We start from the raw sequence: 17,824 nt of genomic DNA on the forward strand, positions 1-17,824 counted from the left end.
ATCCATAGGCAATTTCAAACATTTTTCCATGCAGGCGTTGACTATCTTGCCTGAAAGCATGATAAATGTGTTAACGGTTATGGTGATCATTTTTGAAATAAGAAAACAATTCACTTACTTTTTTCTACCTCTCTCGTTTTCATTTGACTGTCTCTTAAAAGTTTTTTCCTTAGCAAACATATGTCGATGTTCTGAAATGCTGTTTTACCTCTCAGCACACTACAACACAAAAGTGGTCAAGAATACATGGCATGAAGTTTATTCTGGCGATAAATTACCTTTATCGTCATTACCTTCCTCACTTCTGATACTCTACTCTACTCCGACTTTTTGTATCATGGATGGTATCTCGTTGCCTCACTATTACTGTTGGGGCTTTGGCTTAAGCGAATTGACAGGACTTGATATGAGGTCCAGCATGAATATACCTTGGCATGACAGTGATGTGACGTGATGTAACATGACGGTCCTTTGACGTTTAGTATAAATTGGCCTTTACAGATTTTTTGTTCTAGTTGTGCAAGAAAATGTTTCGTTTTTTAATAGATAGTGAAATTAACAGTGGATCGTAATTGTTTTTCCTTTCAGTGAGAATTTTCTTTATTTTCTCATATAAAAGCGATGACTGTTCTGCAGTAATATGTCTGTCAGTAACATCACACTCTCAGTTTCAATATTTTTTTAATCCACTTAGTCAGTTCAAACGATATTTGTTACAAATATGTGATTATACGGTGTCTCTGAATGCTACAGTGATATTTATATCTCGCTGTTTAAGAAAATCTTGTCACTTTGGAACGTATTTACTTACTCTGTAAGGAACACATGCTGTACAGTGGGTCGATCGGTATGGTTGAAAATCATTTCGTATACCGCGATCAGTGTAGACGACGCTTTTTCATTGTAACCAGTCATATTCAAACACTAAAAGATATCTACATTGCGATCATGGCACACGAAGTGTGTCCATTTATTTAAATAGTTGAAGACTAAGCGTAAAATTTTGTACGACGCTAACTTCTCACGCGCTTGAACGAACGACTTTGGATCTGTGCTCTCGAATGAATCAGAGCAGAGAGCAGATCCATCTATCGGTAGTTCCTTAGCTCGTAGGTGATGGTGTCATTGTGCAAGAAAGTAGAACACCTTTCAGCTTTCGTAACTTTCACGTAAGCTGGCACGACAGTGTGCAAGTAGAGTGTTTCCAGACGTACGTTAACTTACACGAGTAGGTAGTAGGAGGTGAGAGGATGCACGAGCAAGAAATTCATGCCTGTGGTACCTGGGCTGCAAATAAGTATTTGTTTTATAGTGTCTTATTCTGAAGCTCTTTGAAGTATTTCCGCAGGTCTTTGGTCAGCGAGTCTATGGATTAGAAAATGGATGTTGTGGGTCTGAGCGGTGTGTTTGGGAGACGATAGTTTATGTTTTACGGATTGTGTGAGGGGTCAACTAGTCAATTACCGAGTCCATTTTTGGCAAGTGAATGAGTGGGTGGTTCTGGTTGGCAACTACCGTGGACGGCAATGTGTAATACCACCACATACGATGGCAAATCTTCAGGCGCAAGCGACGCGAGTCTTGTTTCTCGATGGACAGGCAATAATATTGCAAAACGAAGCAGGAGACAATGCCTTCGGCGACCTAAACGCCGAACTGTTGCAACAGGCTTTACAAAGTGTCGGTGTAACACAGTCCGTCGATGACGGTGGCGCTGACACCGCGGTAGCCGCGGACGCTAGCTTTGTTGTTCCAACGAATGAGGCAACAGCGGTGGAGGTGGCGGAAGCACTTCCTACCACTCTGGAAGCAGGTGGTGCCAGTAATTTCAGGCTGATTTTCCAGAACGATGAGGAGTCCCAGGGAGCTGTGCGATTCATGACCGAAGATGCTGAAGCTTTGGGCCTTAAAATATTTGTCGATGGAAGTGAAGTGAAACACGAGCAACATCAACACGCTCAACAAGATGTGCAGACAAACAGTTTGACCGTGAGTGAGAATCAGGAACAACACTCAGACCATGAGCAGCAACAGGTGGTGTTCACTACCCCGTCTGGTGAAGTTGCTACTGTAGTGCCTTCGTTTGAAGGTTGTGAAATCAAAGAAGATGATGGAACGACTACCCAATTCCAGGTACAAAATTTATTGCTGTCTCGTTTCGCTGATTGTCTTGCACATAATATGTGCCAGTTGATGTTCTGTAATTGTAATGTTTTATGTTTGAAACTTTTGGCTTTTACTAATAGAAATTCAGTAGTCTGGATCCATGCATATTCAGTATTATTTCCTCTGAAATAAGATGTGTCTGGTATGTCAAGAGTTTTCACATCCCTCGCATTGTTGTTTAATGGTGTGAAGGATATTGATTTGTAGGCTGGTTTCCCCATTATTATGCCCTACTCGTTATATACTGCTGAGTGCTGTTTTTTTAGTATGTGTACCGAAGCAATCTGTGGTATGTCACTTTGTCTTTTCAATCAACTACTGATAAGCTTCGCTCCACGAATTTTGTCCATACTATTCTTGTTTTGAGGTTAGACATGCGCGCGGTTTATAACTAGTGTAATTGAGCACACAGTGTGTTCAAAGTATATATATATAACTAGTGTAATTGAGCACACAGTGTGTGATACTGCATGGTTGTAGCGCTCTCATTCCATTGTTGTTGAGAAATTAAAGATACCTTGGTATCCCTCACTGGTTTTTGACTGTAAAAGCAATGGTGCCTATTGTTGGTATTTCTTTAACACAGATTCAAGATTATTAGGTTTTAAAGCGTGAGTGGATTTACTGTGGTTCAATGCACATCAAATATCTGGATGAAAGCCATGCTGATACCTTTAACAGATACTGTTCAGCATTGCTATGTTACCATTGAACCTCTGCTGCATGTGTTAATGTTCAAGATGAGTATATTATTAAGAAAAGCAATGTACTTGATGATGTGCTGCACAATTGAAATTTGTGGTAGGCCCATAGGAAATTGAAACAGGAATGCATTCTAATTTTGTTGAAGAACTGCTCTCATATATGCATACTTTCTTGAAGATAAAGCTGACCTACTAGAATATTTGTAGTATGATAAGATTCAAAATTTCGGAAACAGAATTGTTAATTTGTGTGTTTGTGTTTTAGGTAATAAGCCTTAAATAAACAGAAAGAATGTCTTCCGGAGTGTGGCTACTTGTTGTACACTATATGTACTTTATTTGGAAACAAAAGGGAATGGCAAATCACAGCATGTGTACAAATTGTAGTTGCAATATTATGCATCTCCTGTTTTTACTAAAGACAACCTTTATGTGCAGGATGAATGTCGTTTTTCCTTCTGGTATTGTAATTTCCTGCAGCATTGTTTCTGCAATGTGAATTATTTACAACAAACTTCATGGGGAAATAAATACACTGTGAAGCAGTAGTTAGAATGCTTAACTCCTTAAAGAGATGTCCAAAAGTTGATAGTGGGTAGGCACCTTCTTATAGTATGTTTTTGAGCATTCAGGACTTTTTCTTACAGATGTGTTGCCCCAGGACGTTATTCCTTATGACATTATCAAATGAAAATATGCCAACTTACTGATTTGACTCTCTCTAAGATTTGAAATCATTCTAAGTGCAAATATAGCTGAACTAAGTTGTTTTAAGTGTTCCCGAATGAGTCATTTCCAGTTTAAATTCTCATCAGTATAGACACCTAAGAATTCTGAAGTTTCCACCTTCATATTTCCTCAGCAAGTGTTACACTTGCCATTGCTGTAGTATCCCTAATGAGCAGAACTGAATATGTTGTGTCTTTTTAAAATTGAGGTAGAGACCATTTGCAGAAAACAAGTCAATGATACTTTTACAAAGTTTGTGTACCATTTCTTCTGTTTCTTTACGTATGCTTTGATTGATTACAATGCTAGTGTCATCTACAAAATAGCTAATTCTGCTTGTTGTGTATCAGATAGAAAAACATTTATATATGTGAGGAGCAATAGCTGACCTAAGGTTAAGCCTTGGGGAATCCCATACACAATTTCTCGTGTCAGAACAATGTCCTCAGACTAAATTCATTGAATTGTTAAGTAGAGCTTTCTGTGTTCTTTTGGTTTACTATGACATAATCCATTGGTTGGTTGTACCATCAATCCCATAAAACGTCAGTTTATGTAGGAGAATATTGTGATTCACACAGTCAAATGATTTACATAGGTCACAGAAAATACCAACCGGCACCCTTTTTTCATTTTTTATTTTTATTTTTTTAAATTATATTATTTATTTATTTTTTTACTTGGTTGTGAGTCAATGTAAATGGCATTATCAATAGAGCAACTCTTGAGAAATCCAAACTGAGATTCGTGCAAGGTATTATTGTTGCTGAGGTGAGACACTATTCCAGAACACACCACCTTTTCGAAAATTTTGGAAAATGTCAGTAGGGAAAGTGGCCAATAGTTATTGACGTCTCTCCTATCATGTTTCTTAAAGAAAGCGAGTGTTCCTCATGGTCACTGTTTATGCAGTCTTCAGCACATCTCCTATTAAACAAAAAAAAATAAATAAATAAAAAAAGTCCAACGAGTGCAAGTCAGGGGGTCAGGGTCGCAACGGTATTGTCGAGCCATAACTGATACCCTTTGTCTCTATATTCGACGTTATTATCGTGAGAGAGTTCAACAGCTGTATACAAGTAGATATTTAAGGTAATTTATTGTTGTTTCATCTCAGTTGCACACATTTTTATTTGATAACAGGTTTCAGTCACTCTGGGTCATCTTCAGATCTAAGGAATTGCATCAGAAACCTGTCTTGTCTACTCAGAACAGCATATCAGAGTACTGTCTGTACCATGATCTGTTGTTCTGAGTAGACAAGATGGGTTGCTGATGAAATTCCTTTGGTGTGAAGATGATTGAGAGTGACTGAAACAAATGATAAAATCAAACGTGGATGATATATTACTTTGTCATTCACACGTCACTTACAGTTTTTCAAAATAAATGTAGCATTAGACATTAAAAGTGATGTAACATTGGCATGAGCAATTTGTATGTGCGTCATATCAGGGAAACCGTTGGTTTGTGGACCTATGTTTACTAGGATTATTTGCTTGTTTCATTGTCCTCTGTTTGCCCATTTTGTTTGTGTCTGTAATAGTCGGGAAATATGGAAGCGTCCGATTCCACTGATCAGCATTGACCTATGGCGGAAACGACCGTACACTACGATTCCAATATGACGCCTATGACATCATTACGTAAACATGACAACAAACACAAAAATACATTGAAAAACCAACACACGCAAGTTCCACAAAAAATGTAACGAAATTAACAGGACAGGTGTGGGAAGTAGGGGGTTTTTGGGTGGGGACGTAGTAAATATAAACAAATTTAGACACACACCACCATACCAAACCACACAAAACGACGAAAAAAACCTACAACACAAAACTCCCTAAATTCCACTAAACGCAATATCCTTTGGCATTGGACACTTCCCTTGACCTATATAGCTCAACAGCAGCTCCAAATTGGAACCGAATACTTCCCTTGACTCATATAGCTCAACGGCAACTCCCGATACTGGAACAGCCACAACCACCCATTGGGATCAGTTACCTTCACCCACATAGGTCAACAGCGACTCCCGGTAACAAAAAACCCACAGATACGACCACAAATTGGAATCCAAAACTTCCCTTCATCTGCATACCTGCAAACCAACACGCGATACCAAATCACCAATACAACAAACCACACAATTCAGAACCACCCCACCAGCCACAACAACACACAACAAATACACTAAAAACAAGAAAAATGAAAACTTACCACAACAAAGTTCTGGCGCCGCAACTTAGGTCTCACACACACACACACACACACACACACACACAAACGAAAAAACACACAACTAAAAGAAAGACTCAACCCACCCACACCCCAAAATAAAATATCCATAAATAAAAAACAATCACAAATTACACAAATCTCAATCACACACGACAACTCAACAAAAATTGCTACAATATAGATCCTCCCCCCTCCCCTCCCCCCACAACACTAACAACAACTAACCTCCCACTGATCCAAAGCCACCCACCCACGCAAACCACCCTAACTAACCACCTTTGGCCTGTACATCTTATTGATAGCCCTTAAAAAAAAAAAAAAAGCCCTCAGGGGCGTCCTTCTGTCAACAGTATTCATCTAAATGAGACTGAAGGTTAGAAGAGCACCTCTTCCCCCTCCCAAGAACTGACTTAAAGGCCCCCCACATCCCTTCTATGGTATTCGTACAAGCCCCCGTCTCATAATTTTTAAACTATGGTTCACCACTAAATGACTGTACCCCCTCTCACCCAACCCCCTACAAGAAGAAAAAGCATCAGAAACTACAGTAGAACCCGGTTCTATAAACTCCTCAATTAACCCCACTAATTCCCTCTTAAACTGTTCCTCCACAACCCTAAAAACACATCCTGAACGCCTCACCCCCCCCCCCCCCCCCCCCGGTACAACAGCCCCCCCACACCCAGAGCAGAGACTAGAGACCAACCACAGACATACCCCTCTGATACTCCCTTTTCCCAAACTGTAACTCGTCCACCTCCACCACAACCCCAGGCCCACCCAACGTACCCCTGTACTTAATAAACTCAGAACATACTTCGCGACAAAACGAAAACCGGTCAAGCACACTCCTCTCACTCACACCAGTCTCATGCACGCAAAAACTGTGAGAGGATTTATAACAAAAGTAGTATGTCAACAGCACAATCTCGCGCATGCCCAACCTAGACTTCCTGAACCAGGAACCTCAACTATCCCTACGGCACCGCCACATATAACCGTCCCTGGTCTGAAACGCCGGAACTTATGCCAATGTCATATCATGCCCACAAACAGCGCACTTCACCACCTCCGCTGACAACCCAAACAGCTGCAGAAATTTTATCAAATCCGACTGACTCGCCCCCATCATAGCATGCAAACATACACTATTAATTTTATCTGTCATATCGATACCTAACAAAGGCAGCAAAAAGTCAATTTACTCATATTAACACACGACCTACAGCGAACAGCACTACAATAACTTTCACACAAAAACATTAAATCGTTAACTCACCGAAAACAATTCCTCTCCACACACAGCCAAAATGAGAACCAGCCAGAACAAGCAGTAACACCAAACTGAACCCAATACACCACACAACACAAAACCCCGTAAACACGCCACCAGAGGGCACCACGAACAGCAACACGACACCTACAAACACGCTACACTCACAAACTAAACTCCGCGCCGTCGTGACATAACACACCACGACAGCCTTACGTCACGGGTCAATGCCGAGGGGTGGGATCGGACGCTTCAGTCGACCCATGGTCAGACATCATTTTGTGTCTGTAATAGTTAGACATGATTCATATAAATGATTTAGCAGGAGATCTGAGAAGCCCTCTGAGACTGTTAGCAGAGGATACTGTTGTTTACCGCCTACTAAAGAATTGCAAAATGGTTTAGACAAGATACTGCAAAAATTTACGATGCATCCTAAACATTGAAAAGTGTGAAGTCATCCACAAGAGATCTAAAAAAATCTGCTAAATGTTGTTACATAAATTTGAAGTCTTTCTAACCAATTCAGTACCTACGGATTACAATTATGAACAAGTTAAACTGGAACCATCACATAGAAGACATTATATCGAAGACAAACCAAAGACTACATTTCAATGGCAGAACACTTAAAAGGTGCAAGAAGTTACTAAATAGACTGCCTACATTGTACTTGTTCCTCCTTTTCTGGAGTGTTGTTGCACAGTATGGGACCTTTACCTGATAGGGCATCAGTTGAGGACATCAAAAAATTTCAAAGAAGGGCAACTTGTATTATACGGGAAATGATTGATAGTGGTGCATGGTACCAGCAGGAGCTTGCGGATTATGTATCTAGATGTAGGTTAGCAAGTTGGTATGGCACTCATTAAAACTAGAGTGATTTTCATTGTGCCAAGTTATTTTCAAAGATTTAGATCACCAACTTTCTCCTCACGATTTTCAGAATATTTTGTTGACATCCGCCTACATGGATAGAAATTATGATTACATTAAAATAAGAAAAATGGGAGCTCCCACAAAGAGATTTAAGTGACCATTTTATTCCGCATGCTTTGTGAGGCTGGAACAGTTGAGAAATGCTTTGAAAATGGTTCTGTGAACTGTTTGTCAAACAGCTAAGTAAGCAGTGCAGAGTAATGCTGTAGACATTGATGAACATATAAACCTTCTACTGATAATGGGACTGTTTAGGAATACAACATCTCAGAAATGGTGAGACCTGCTGTCTTGCTCCTTATCATTTTGCCAGTGACAAGCTACTGTGTGAGGCAAGTTGTGTTGATCTCACAAAGGTAACCTCAATAAATTTAACACTTATTTAGGCATCAGATTAGTCATTCGGCCTTGCTTGACTTGAGTTTCAATTTGGCAATTACATTACGGTAGCAAGAACTCTCTGTCTTACCTAGATTCAGAAACAACAGATGTAGATTTTTTGCAGTTACAGAATTTTTATTTTATAAATGATGCTTAGCACTGAGGTACCTTGTATCCACACATGTGAAAAGCAAATTACTGAGAATGTTGAACAGTATGATACCAAAAGATAGACTTAGCCAGAGGGGGACACAGTCCTGTATGAAATTAGAATTATATATTAATACCTTCAGCTGCTGATGGGCATTGATATGTATCAACGGGGACAGGTGAAAATGTGTGCCCTGACCTGGCTTGAACCCGGGATCTCCTGCTTACATGGCAGACGCTGTATCCATCTGAGACACTGAGGGCACAGAGGATAGTGCGACTGTAGGAACTATCTCACGCACGCCTCCTTTGAGACCCACATTCTCACCTTATATGTCCACACATTACATTCATAGTGTCCCTACCCAAGATACTCATTACTTGTGAAAGACATTCGTACCAAGTCCCATAAGAGTTGGGGTAATATGTGTGCATCTGCACAGGAGGAGGAGGTCATGGCCGGTATTGCCAGAACTATATACTTATATGGATATGGTGTCTGTTCTTTCGGACATAGTACAGAAGCTACAATATAATCTCTAAATACAGAAAAGCCTTTAACATCAGTATGTTGTTTTGTGTCATTTTATTATAACAAGTCATACAAAAAATAATGTGTTTTCAAGACATCTTCAATGTGCCAGTGCTTTGAAGCTATATATTATTACAGTATAAGCTACAATATAAAAACCATCAAATGACATAGTCCAAAGTGGTGCCTCTTAGAGTCTACTTGTGATGTAAATGTGGTCTTGCATCTCATTTACCACATTCCTCTCAAATGAGCAAAAATCTATTGTGCCTGATTCCACCTTTCATATTTGAAAGCATTGTGGAACATGAAATGACACATTCAGATGTCACAAAATTCTACCAGCTCATTGTCCGCATTTGCTTTCGCATCCCATATGACGACAACATAAGGGATTCCTCACAACAAAAGTCTTCCTCACATATTGTTCGACAAATTGTATCTCTATTTTCAAATTCGGTAGCTTTTTCCTAAAGCATTACCTAATCCAGGGATGCAGCAACGCTGAAAAGCACATTTGTCTTCTCACTGCAGTCTCCCAGCTACTTACACCATCAAATCATGTCATTATGATCAGCTCCTTGTGGTGTGACATCTATTGCCTGTATATTTTACACAGAAAGGATAACATAGCCACTTTATTTATAAATATATTAATGTAACAAGTGCTTGTTGTTCTTTATATACTTTCGTTGCCTTGTGATGTGCAGTGGCAAAGTATGTCCATCCAGATACACATTCCACAAGTCAGAGTAAAGTGCATGGTGAATGGAGCATTGTACCAGTATTATCAATTTTCTTTCCTATTCTATTCACAAATAGAGCAAATATTTCTGTTTGCATTCAGGTGACTGTTAGCTTTTCTTATGATACCTGGGGGAGGACGACGGTTCAATCCCGCGTCCGGCCATCCTGATTTAGGTTTTCCGTGATTTCCCTAAATCGCTCCAGGCAAATGCCGGGATGGTTACTTTCAAAGGGCATGGCCGACTTCCTTCCTCGTCCTTTCCTAATCCGATGAGACTGATGACCTCACTGTCTGGTCTCCTTCCCCAAACAACCCAACCCTCTTATGATACATGATGATGATGATGAAGATGATGACGTCTCATACTCTGAGGAGTGTAGGGGATGATGCAGGAGACCCACACCGCCGACTAGGCAAGGTCCTAGCAGAGGTGGTTTGCCATTGCCTTCCTCTGACCATAACGAGGATGAATGATGATGATGAAGACGACATACCACCACCCAGTCATCTGGAGAAAGTTTTATTCAGATACAGGTTTTCTAAAATTACCAGATATTGTTCTGCTAGAAAAAAGATTGCACATGCTTTCTATGAGTATTTCCCTTCTCTGTTCTCAGATCCAAAGGAAATGATTCATTGAAATTGCAAACAGGAAGAATTAACAAAATGATACTGATATGTTCTACATGGGATACAAATAATGGAAAGAATAAACATAACCATTAACCTTATAGTTAAGAGGTAGACAGGCTTATAAGAAAGATAGAAATAGTTGCTACCCAGGCATCAGCATATTTTCCTTACATCTAATTCTACATTAATAATACACAAACTAATGCGACGTGCATGGCAAAAGGTCTTTCCCATTATACCTGTTAGTTTCTTTCCATTCATTCTTGTATGGAGGGCTGGAAGGGTGACTGCTGAACACTAGAATGGCAGAGTTTTTGACATTACTAAAATGCCTGAAAGGTGTCATTTTGACCCATATAAATTATTTCCATATTTGACTTGAACAAATACTTTATTTTACTGTAGGTTAATCCCTAATTGATTGTGAGATACAATGATTATTTAACATTACTTACTTATGTCAACAATAAAAATATCTTACTGACCAATTGTTGCTCATGTTAACAACCTTCCTATACTGCAAGCTTTCGTATGATACTAATTGTAGAATCTTGGTGTATATCATTCATATTATATTAACATGTGTTGTACTTGTTACTCAGTTCACTGGGATCTTCTAGACTCATTTAGCACTGATTATTTCTTTTTTACATGCACATTTTCCTCATATGCCTTTGTGGCACTGTAAGACAGTTGTCAGTTGTCATGTGCCTTTGCAGAGGCTGATTTCACACTTGTTCCACTTTGAGATAATTTTGGTTCAGTGTCCTTCGATTTTATCTGTTCTTCTTTATCTGTGTTCCCTTGTGGTATGTGAGTTGGTCAACTCCTACATACGGACTTTGTAGTATATTTATGAGGCATATGATCAGCTGTGTACACCTCATATTTTTTTGCACTGTGAAATGTTATAGTTTCAGGTTTCTTCTTTCTTTCTCTGCTTATTACTACTTCGCATACAGTCAAGGTGCAGTCTGGTAGTGGATTGTTTTTCAGCATCTGGCTTCTTTACCTCATGAGAAATTTCACAACAACTCTTTTCATTATGTCAAATAATGAAGTTTTTTTTTTCCCTTTGAGCTTTTTAGCAAACTTATAGAACATGAAAAAGTTGTCTATCATCATGTTTCCTCTTTGAATTAGAAATGGGTCCATGAAACACAGAACCACATACTATTTGGGTGGTTACTTGTCTCTACGTGTGTCCTTTTTTCTGTCATATGAGAAAGTATTACATATATGCTTTTTGCTACATCGGAAGCAATCCAGAATTGGAGACCACATCTGTCAGGTTTGTTGGGCATGGTTGGAGTGAACCTCCATCTTGTTTTGGTTGGTAACTGTGGCTCGTCACTGATTATATTTTCTCCAGGGCAGTAGGGCAAATACTGTTTTCCATGAACTTTCCCAAATTTCAGGTATGAAAGCAAGTTTGTTAGCTGGCTTGTCACTCCGCTCAGCTTGATCATCAAAATGGAGAGAAATTGGAGAAGCTCCTGAAACCTGCCCCTTTGTGGCGAAAGGAAGCCCTGAAGAGTTGGACCAAAAACCATCTTCGGACATACATTTTGTACAAATGACACCCTGAGCATATGGGTGACAGCTATCGATTTTTCCAGTGACGTGGTCAAATCGTGTGTGTTTATTTTTTATTACCCCCCCCCCCCCCCCTCCCTGCTGAACATTTGGTTGTATTTTGTTTCTTCATGAGCATAGCATTGCTTCATCAAACATAAGGTGGAAAGCGCTGGAGACGGAGTCGTCCACTTGTTGACGCATAAGTAGTGGGACCTCCTCTCTCCTTTAGAACGTACGGAGCTGACCTCCTCCTAGATGATGACAGATTTGAAATCTCCCACTACATTCCATCCCTAGTGATAATCTGGGATTACAGAAGCATCTGATTCCACCCATCTACTTTGACCCATTACGTCACCAATATGGCAGAAATGACGATTCTCAACATCTCCAGTATGTCACCTATGGCGTCATTACATAAACACAACAACAAACACAAAAATACGTATAAAACCAACAAACACATCTCCCTCCAAAAATATAATCAAACTAACGGGACCAGTGTGGGAAATTGGGGGTTTTTGCATGAAACAAACTAAATATAAACACGTACAGACACACGTCACTATCCCAAACCACACAAAACGACGATATAAAAACACCACTAAATTCCCAAATTCTGCTACACTTACAATATCGGCAGGAATCAGTCATTTCCCTCCACCTATATAGCTCAACCGCAATTGTTGTTACCACAAAATAAAAACCAACTACTCCAAAAATTAAAAACCAACAACTCCAAAAATTATAATCACACCACAACTATTGATACCACAAAACCAACACCTAAAACAACAAAAATTAGAATCTGACACTTCCCTTGACGTATATACAGGGTTATTACAGATGATTGAAGCGATTTTACAGCTCTACAATAACTTTATTATTTGAGATATTTTCACAATGCTTTGCACACACATACAAAAACTCAAAAAGTTTTTTTAGGCATTCACAAATGTTCGATATGTGCCCCTTTAGTGATTCGGCAGACATCAAGCCGATAATCAAGTTCCTCCACACTCGGCGCAGCATGTCCCCATCAATGAGTTCGAAAGCATTGTTGATGCGAGCTCGCAGTTCTGGCACGTTTCTTGGTAGAGGAGGTTTAAACACTGAATCTTTCACATCACTATGCGTGAAACTTGCCCGCACGCGTTCAACCGTTTCTTCGCTCACTGCAGGCCGACCCGTTGATTTCCCCTTACAGAGGCATCCAGAAGCTTTAAACTGCGCATACCATCGCCGAATGGAGTTAGCAGTTGGTGGATCTTTGTTGAACTTCATCCTGAAGTGTCGTCGCACTGTTATGACTGACTGATGTGAGTGCATTTCAAGCACGACATATGCTTTCTCGGCTCCTGTCGCCATTTTGTCTCACTGTGCGCTCGAGCGGCAGAAACCTGAAGTGCGGCTTCAGCCGAACAAAACTTTATGAGTTTTTCTACGTATCTGTAGTGTGTCGTGACCATATGTCAATGAATGGAGCTACAGCGAATTTATGAAATCGCTTCAATCATTTGTAATAGCCCTGTAGATCAACAGCAACTCACAATACCAAAACACACATAGCTACAACACATTGGAATCAGACACTTCCCTTGACGTATACAGCTCAAATACAACTGACGATACCAAAAAAATTGAATTCGAGTACTTCCCCTAAGATACATATACCAACCACCAACACATGCAGTAAATAAAACCGACCTAACAACACATAAAAACCCCACCGAACATCATAACACGCAAACAATAGACCCAGAAAAATGACTACTTACCACAGAAAAGTTCCGGCGCTACACACTAGGTCATCTACCTCAAACACACACACACACACACACACACACACACACACACACACACACAAAAACAAACAAACAAACAAACAAAAACACAAACAAAACAAACCCCCAACTCGCATATTCTGCTTGCATACACTGCATTTCACTATCTCCGCGACAAGCCCAATAAATTGCAGAAACTTAATGACGGACAACATGTCGTCCCCCATTTCTGCCTGCAGATGCGCACTAGTAAACTTAGAAGTCATGTCCATACCTAGCAGAAGAAGCCACAAATTGAATTAAAGAATTAAACGACTTACCGCGCGACAGACAGCAAACCAATAACATCAAATGACACCGAACATAAACAGAACGGAAACTTAATTCTTAACTCACTGAAACTAATTTCTGTTCTTCTATAACAGTCACGACCGATAAATGCACACTTCAAGCACTGACACCCAAATGAACCCAATGCACTACATAATACACCACCAACTGTAACAAGACGACATCTACAAACACAACACACTCACAAGCTAAACCCTGCACCGTCATGTCACACACCACAACACCCTTATATCACTGGTCAAAGCCAACGGGTGGAATCAGACGCCTCCGTTGACCCGATAATCTTTGTAGAGGCATTTAAGTGTGCATGCTGCGATGGGTGAGGTGAAGATTGATGTAGATCAGCAGCAGCATCTGCATCCACCTTCACTAATCCCTCTTCATTCACAAAGTCTTTATCTTCACTTTGGTACAAAATTCTCAACTGTATCAGTGAAATCAATTAGCAGTTCTCTGTTGGAAACCACTAAAAGAGGTAACATTTCTCCATCAGAAAGTACACACTGATGAGACATTTCTAAAAATGCTTTTCATGGACAGAAAGTATTACCTTAATTGAACTACCCATAATTCAAACCCGAGATTTGAAAGCAATTTCATGTTTGTCTTTGACACAGCCCCACATCTCAAAACTTCTGTGAACTCATAATGCCTAAAACAAATTATAGCCCTAAATAACGAGCAAAAATGAATCTAAAATTTAATAATTGTCAAGGCCATGTTCGAAACTAATGCATCTGAATGTTTTTATTCTTTCTCAGTTTCGGTAGAGGTATTACATGTGCGTCTTTCTCGTTTGACTTTCCCAATCCACTTATGTAAGTTGCAACCATCTGCCACTAGAGGGCTCAGAACCTTGGATTCACTGTCATCATTGATGTTCCATCCAGTCCTGACTTGACCCCAAGTAATTTTCATCTGTTTCTTACACTTAAAGAACAACTTCGAGGACTTCATGTTGACATTGATGAAGCTGTGCAAGCAGAAGTGAGCTTATGGCTCAGTTGACAATGTCAAACAATCTGCAGTGACAGTATTGGCAAACTGGTCTCTTCTCAGAGAAATGTTTTCGTCGCCAGGGTGACTACGCTGAGAAATAAATATGTAGGCATGAAGAATAATGGTGTAGAGTGTTAATAAAGTTAGTTTTATTTAAAAAGCTGTAAGAGTTTTCACACAAAGAATAGGAGGAATTACTTTTCAGCACACCCTTGTTATATCTCAAGTACATATGGCTCACTGTGGAGTGGTTTCATTTAGAAACCAGTCATAACAGCATTAGCTCAAACTTAAAATTTACCTTACAATAAGTTTAAATATACCTACTTTCATTGTCAATGATCTCCACAGTATGATCACTATAAAAAGAAGCCGTGTCACAATCCCCTACAATCACGTAGGACAATCTCTTATCTGACTACTCATTTGAATGCTATAAATGACTGCTACAGTGCCCTATATTCTTAGAAGTACCTCAGTGTACCACTAGATAATGGTGGCTTGTGCAAATTTTACCAATGTTCTAAAATGTGTTGGCCAGTAGTCTTTTGACTGAAAAGAGTAGTAATCTTAAATAAATTGGCTATATTAATTTTACATATATAAATTGAACTGTTTAAATGTATTTATTTTTTTTAATTAATTGTTTAATATTGTGAGGAGTAAAATAAAATGAAAGCATGTGCAGTCGAAAACAGATGGCTGCGTCCCTACTCAGAGTTTATTGTAACACAGCTGACCAGCATTTCAGCACATGGCACTGGTTTCTAGTTATTGTGCCCATTTTAATTGCATACCAACACACATTCAAAGGGAAATGGCTTAATTGTAGTGCAATATTCACAGTGTGCTAAGTGCATGGCACCCGGCTGCTGCTGCCACTAGATGTCTCTCTGTTAAATAGCAATTGTGGTTTAATACAAAAGGCACTGGTACCAAGAAGAAGAAGAAATTAATAATAATAAAATGTTGATTTTAGGCAGAAATAACCGGTACTCAGACCGTTAAGAAATACTCCAGGTTGGGTCACACATTTGTTTAGCGACTTTATAGACTTATTGCATTTCCATAGAATTCTGCCAATGAACCAAAGTTTGCCACCTGATTTCTATCCTTACAGAAGGGTATACCTATCCTTGCAGATAGGTACATCCAGGTATCCCTTTGAGTTGAGTTATTTTCATTGTCACTCACTGACATTGTCATAGATAATAACATTTTTGCATTTTTTGAAATGAAAAATCTTAAATTTGTGAATATTACCAATCTTTGCAAGATCTCACTGAATATTTGTGCAGATTTTTTGTGACACTACTTCATTATTGATAATTGTATTGTCTGCGGAAAGTGTGAGATAATTATAATTGTCTGGGAGGTTACTAATATGAAATGTGAAAGGCAGAGGTCCCAACACACTCCCTTGAGGTACACTTAAAGTTTCTTATTTATCTCGTGATGATTCCCTATCTGGAATAAATTTCTGTGTCCAACATTCAATCCAATCACAAATTTTGCTTAATGCGCCATATAACCATATGTAGGATCTAGGTATAGCAAATGGATCCGCCTACCACCAGATCCCTCCGTCCTCTCCACTTCCCCTTCACCCCATCCACATCCCCTTGCATCCCATTCTCTCCCTTCCCTTCTCCTTTTCCCTCCCCTCCATGTTCCTTTCACCAACTCCGCCCAACACAACACCACCACTTAATTGAGTGGGCAGTGTAATTGGCTGAGACAGTATAGCTGTTTTTTGTGTATATGTGTATCTTTATTAGTCTCTTTTAACTCCGAAGGAGGTCATTTACCCATAAACTAGTCTGTTGATAGCCCATTACCTTTTTGAATAGTAGATTGGCTTCCATTCTCAGAGATAAATGTCAACTTCGGTGGCGTGTGAGATGTTATAGTGAACAGCTCACTCACTCCCTCCTGCGGGTCCAGGGGTGAGAATAAGCCCAAGGCATTCCTGCCTGTCATAAGAGGTGACTAAAAGGAGTCTCCTACTTTTCGGCCATATAAGTTCAGGTCCTATTTTATGGTTTGACCTCCCACATTCCAATTACTAAAGAAGTACGTTCTATTTGGGGATGGATGCCTTATGTGGTCCACCATATATCCAGCGTGCAGTTAGATCTTTTGCATCTCATATTCTCCTGGATCTTCACCCCCACCTGCAATCCAGTAATATGGGCAAGAATACATTACAGGGTACATCATCTACTTCCATAGTCTGCTGCCCTGTTTCGTCTAAGACAATATGGGATTTCTCAGCACCTAACATCCAGCACGGTAGACAGCTCATCGTGGTGAGCCAATCATGTATCCATTTGGTGGTAGCCCCCTGACAACACAGGGACTGCACTGCTGATGCTAGAGTGGCAACCTCCCCACAGATGCCCTTGCTGTGACTGGGTGGCGCCCATGGGGAGTGTCCCCCCTGCGGGTCCGGGGTACGAATAGTCCCGAGGTATGCCTGCCTGTCTTAAGAGGCGACTAAAAGGAGTCCCTCCCCCTCAAGGGGGTAGTTTGCACCTGCGTCCGGAGACGGACGGTTCAACGACTTACATTTGTGGTCATTTTGGTTTTTCGCTTATTCTGGTTTCTTCCTTC

At 40.0% G+C, this 17,824-nt stretch overlaps 1 protein-coding gene across 2 annotated transcripts in view; it reads left to right on the forward strand.

The window, feature by feature from the left end:
* Positions 1-1,378: 1,378 nt before the first annotated feature.
* Positions 1,379-17,824, forward strand: part of LOC124717146 — a 146,554-nt gene continuing 130,108 nt past the window's right edge. For both annotated transcript variants that reach the window (XM_047243899.1, XM_047243900.1), the window contains exon 1: positions 1,379-2,133. In XM_047243899.1, coding sequence (XP_047099855.1) covers positions 1,549-2,133 — 585 coding nt within the window. In that variant the 5' untranslated portion in view covers positions 1,379-1,548. The remainder of the gene's footprint in view (positions 2,134-17,824) is intronic.

This window comes from Schistocerca piceifrons, chromosome 9 (genome assembly GCF_021461385.2).
Source record: "Schistocerca piceifrons isolate TAMUIC-IGC-003096 chromosome 9, iqSchPice1.1, whole genome shotgun sequence".
Lineage (NCBI taxonomy): Eukaryota > Metazoa > Arthropoda > Insecta > Orthoptera > Acrididae > Schistocerca > Schistocerca piceifrons.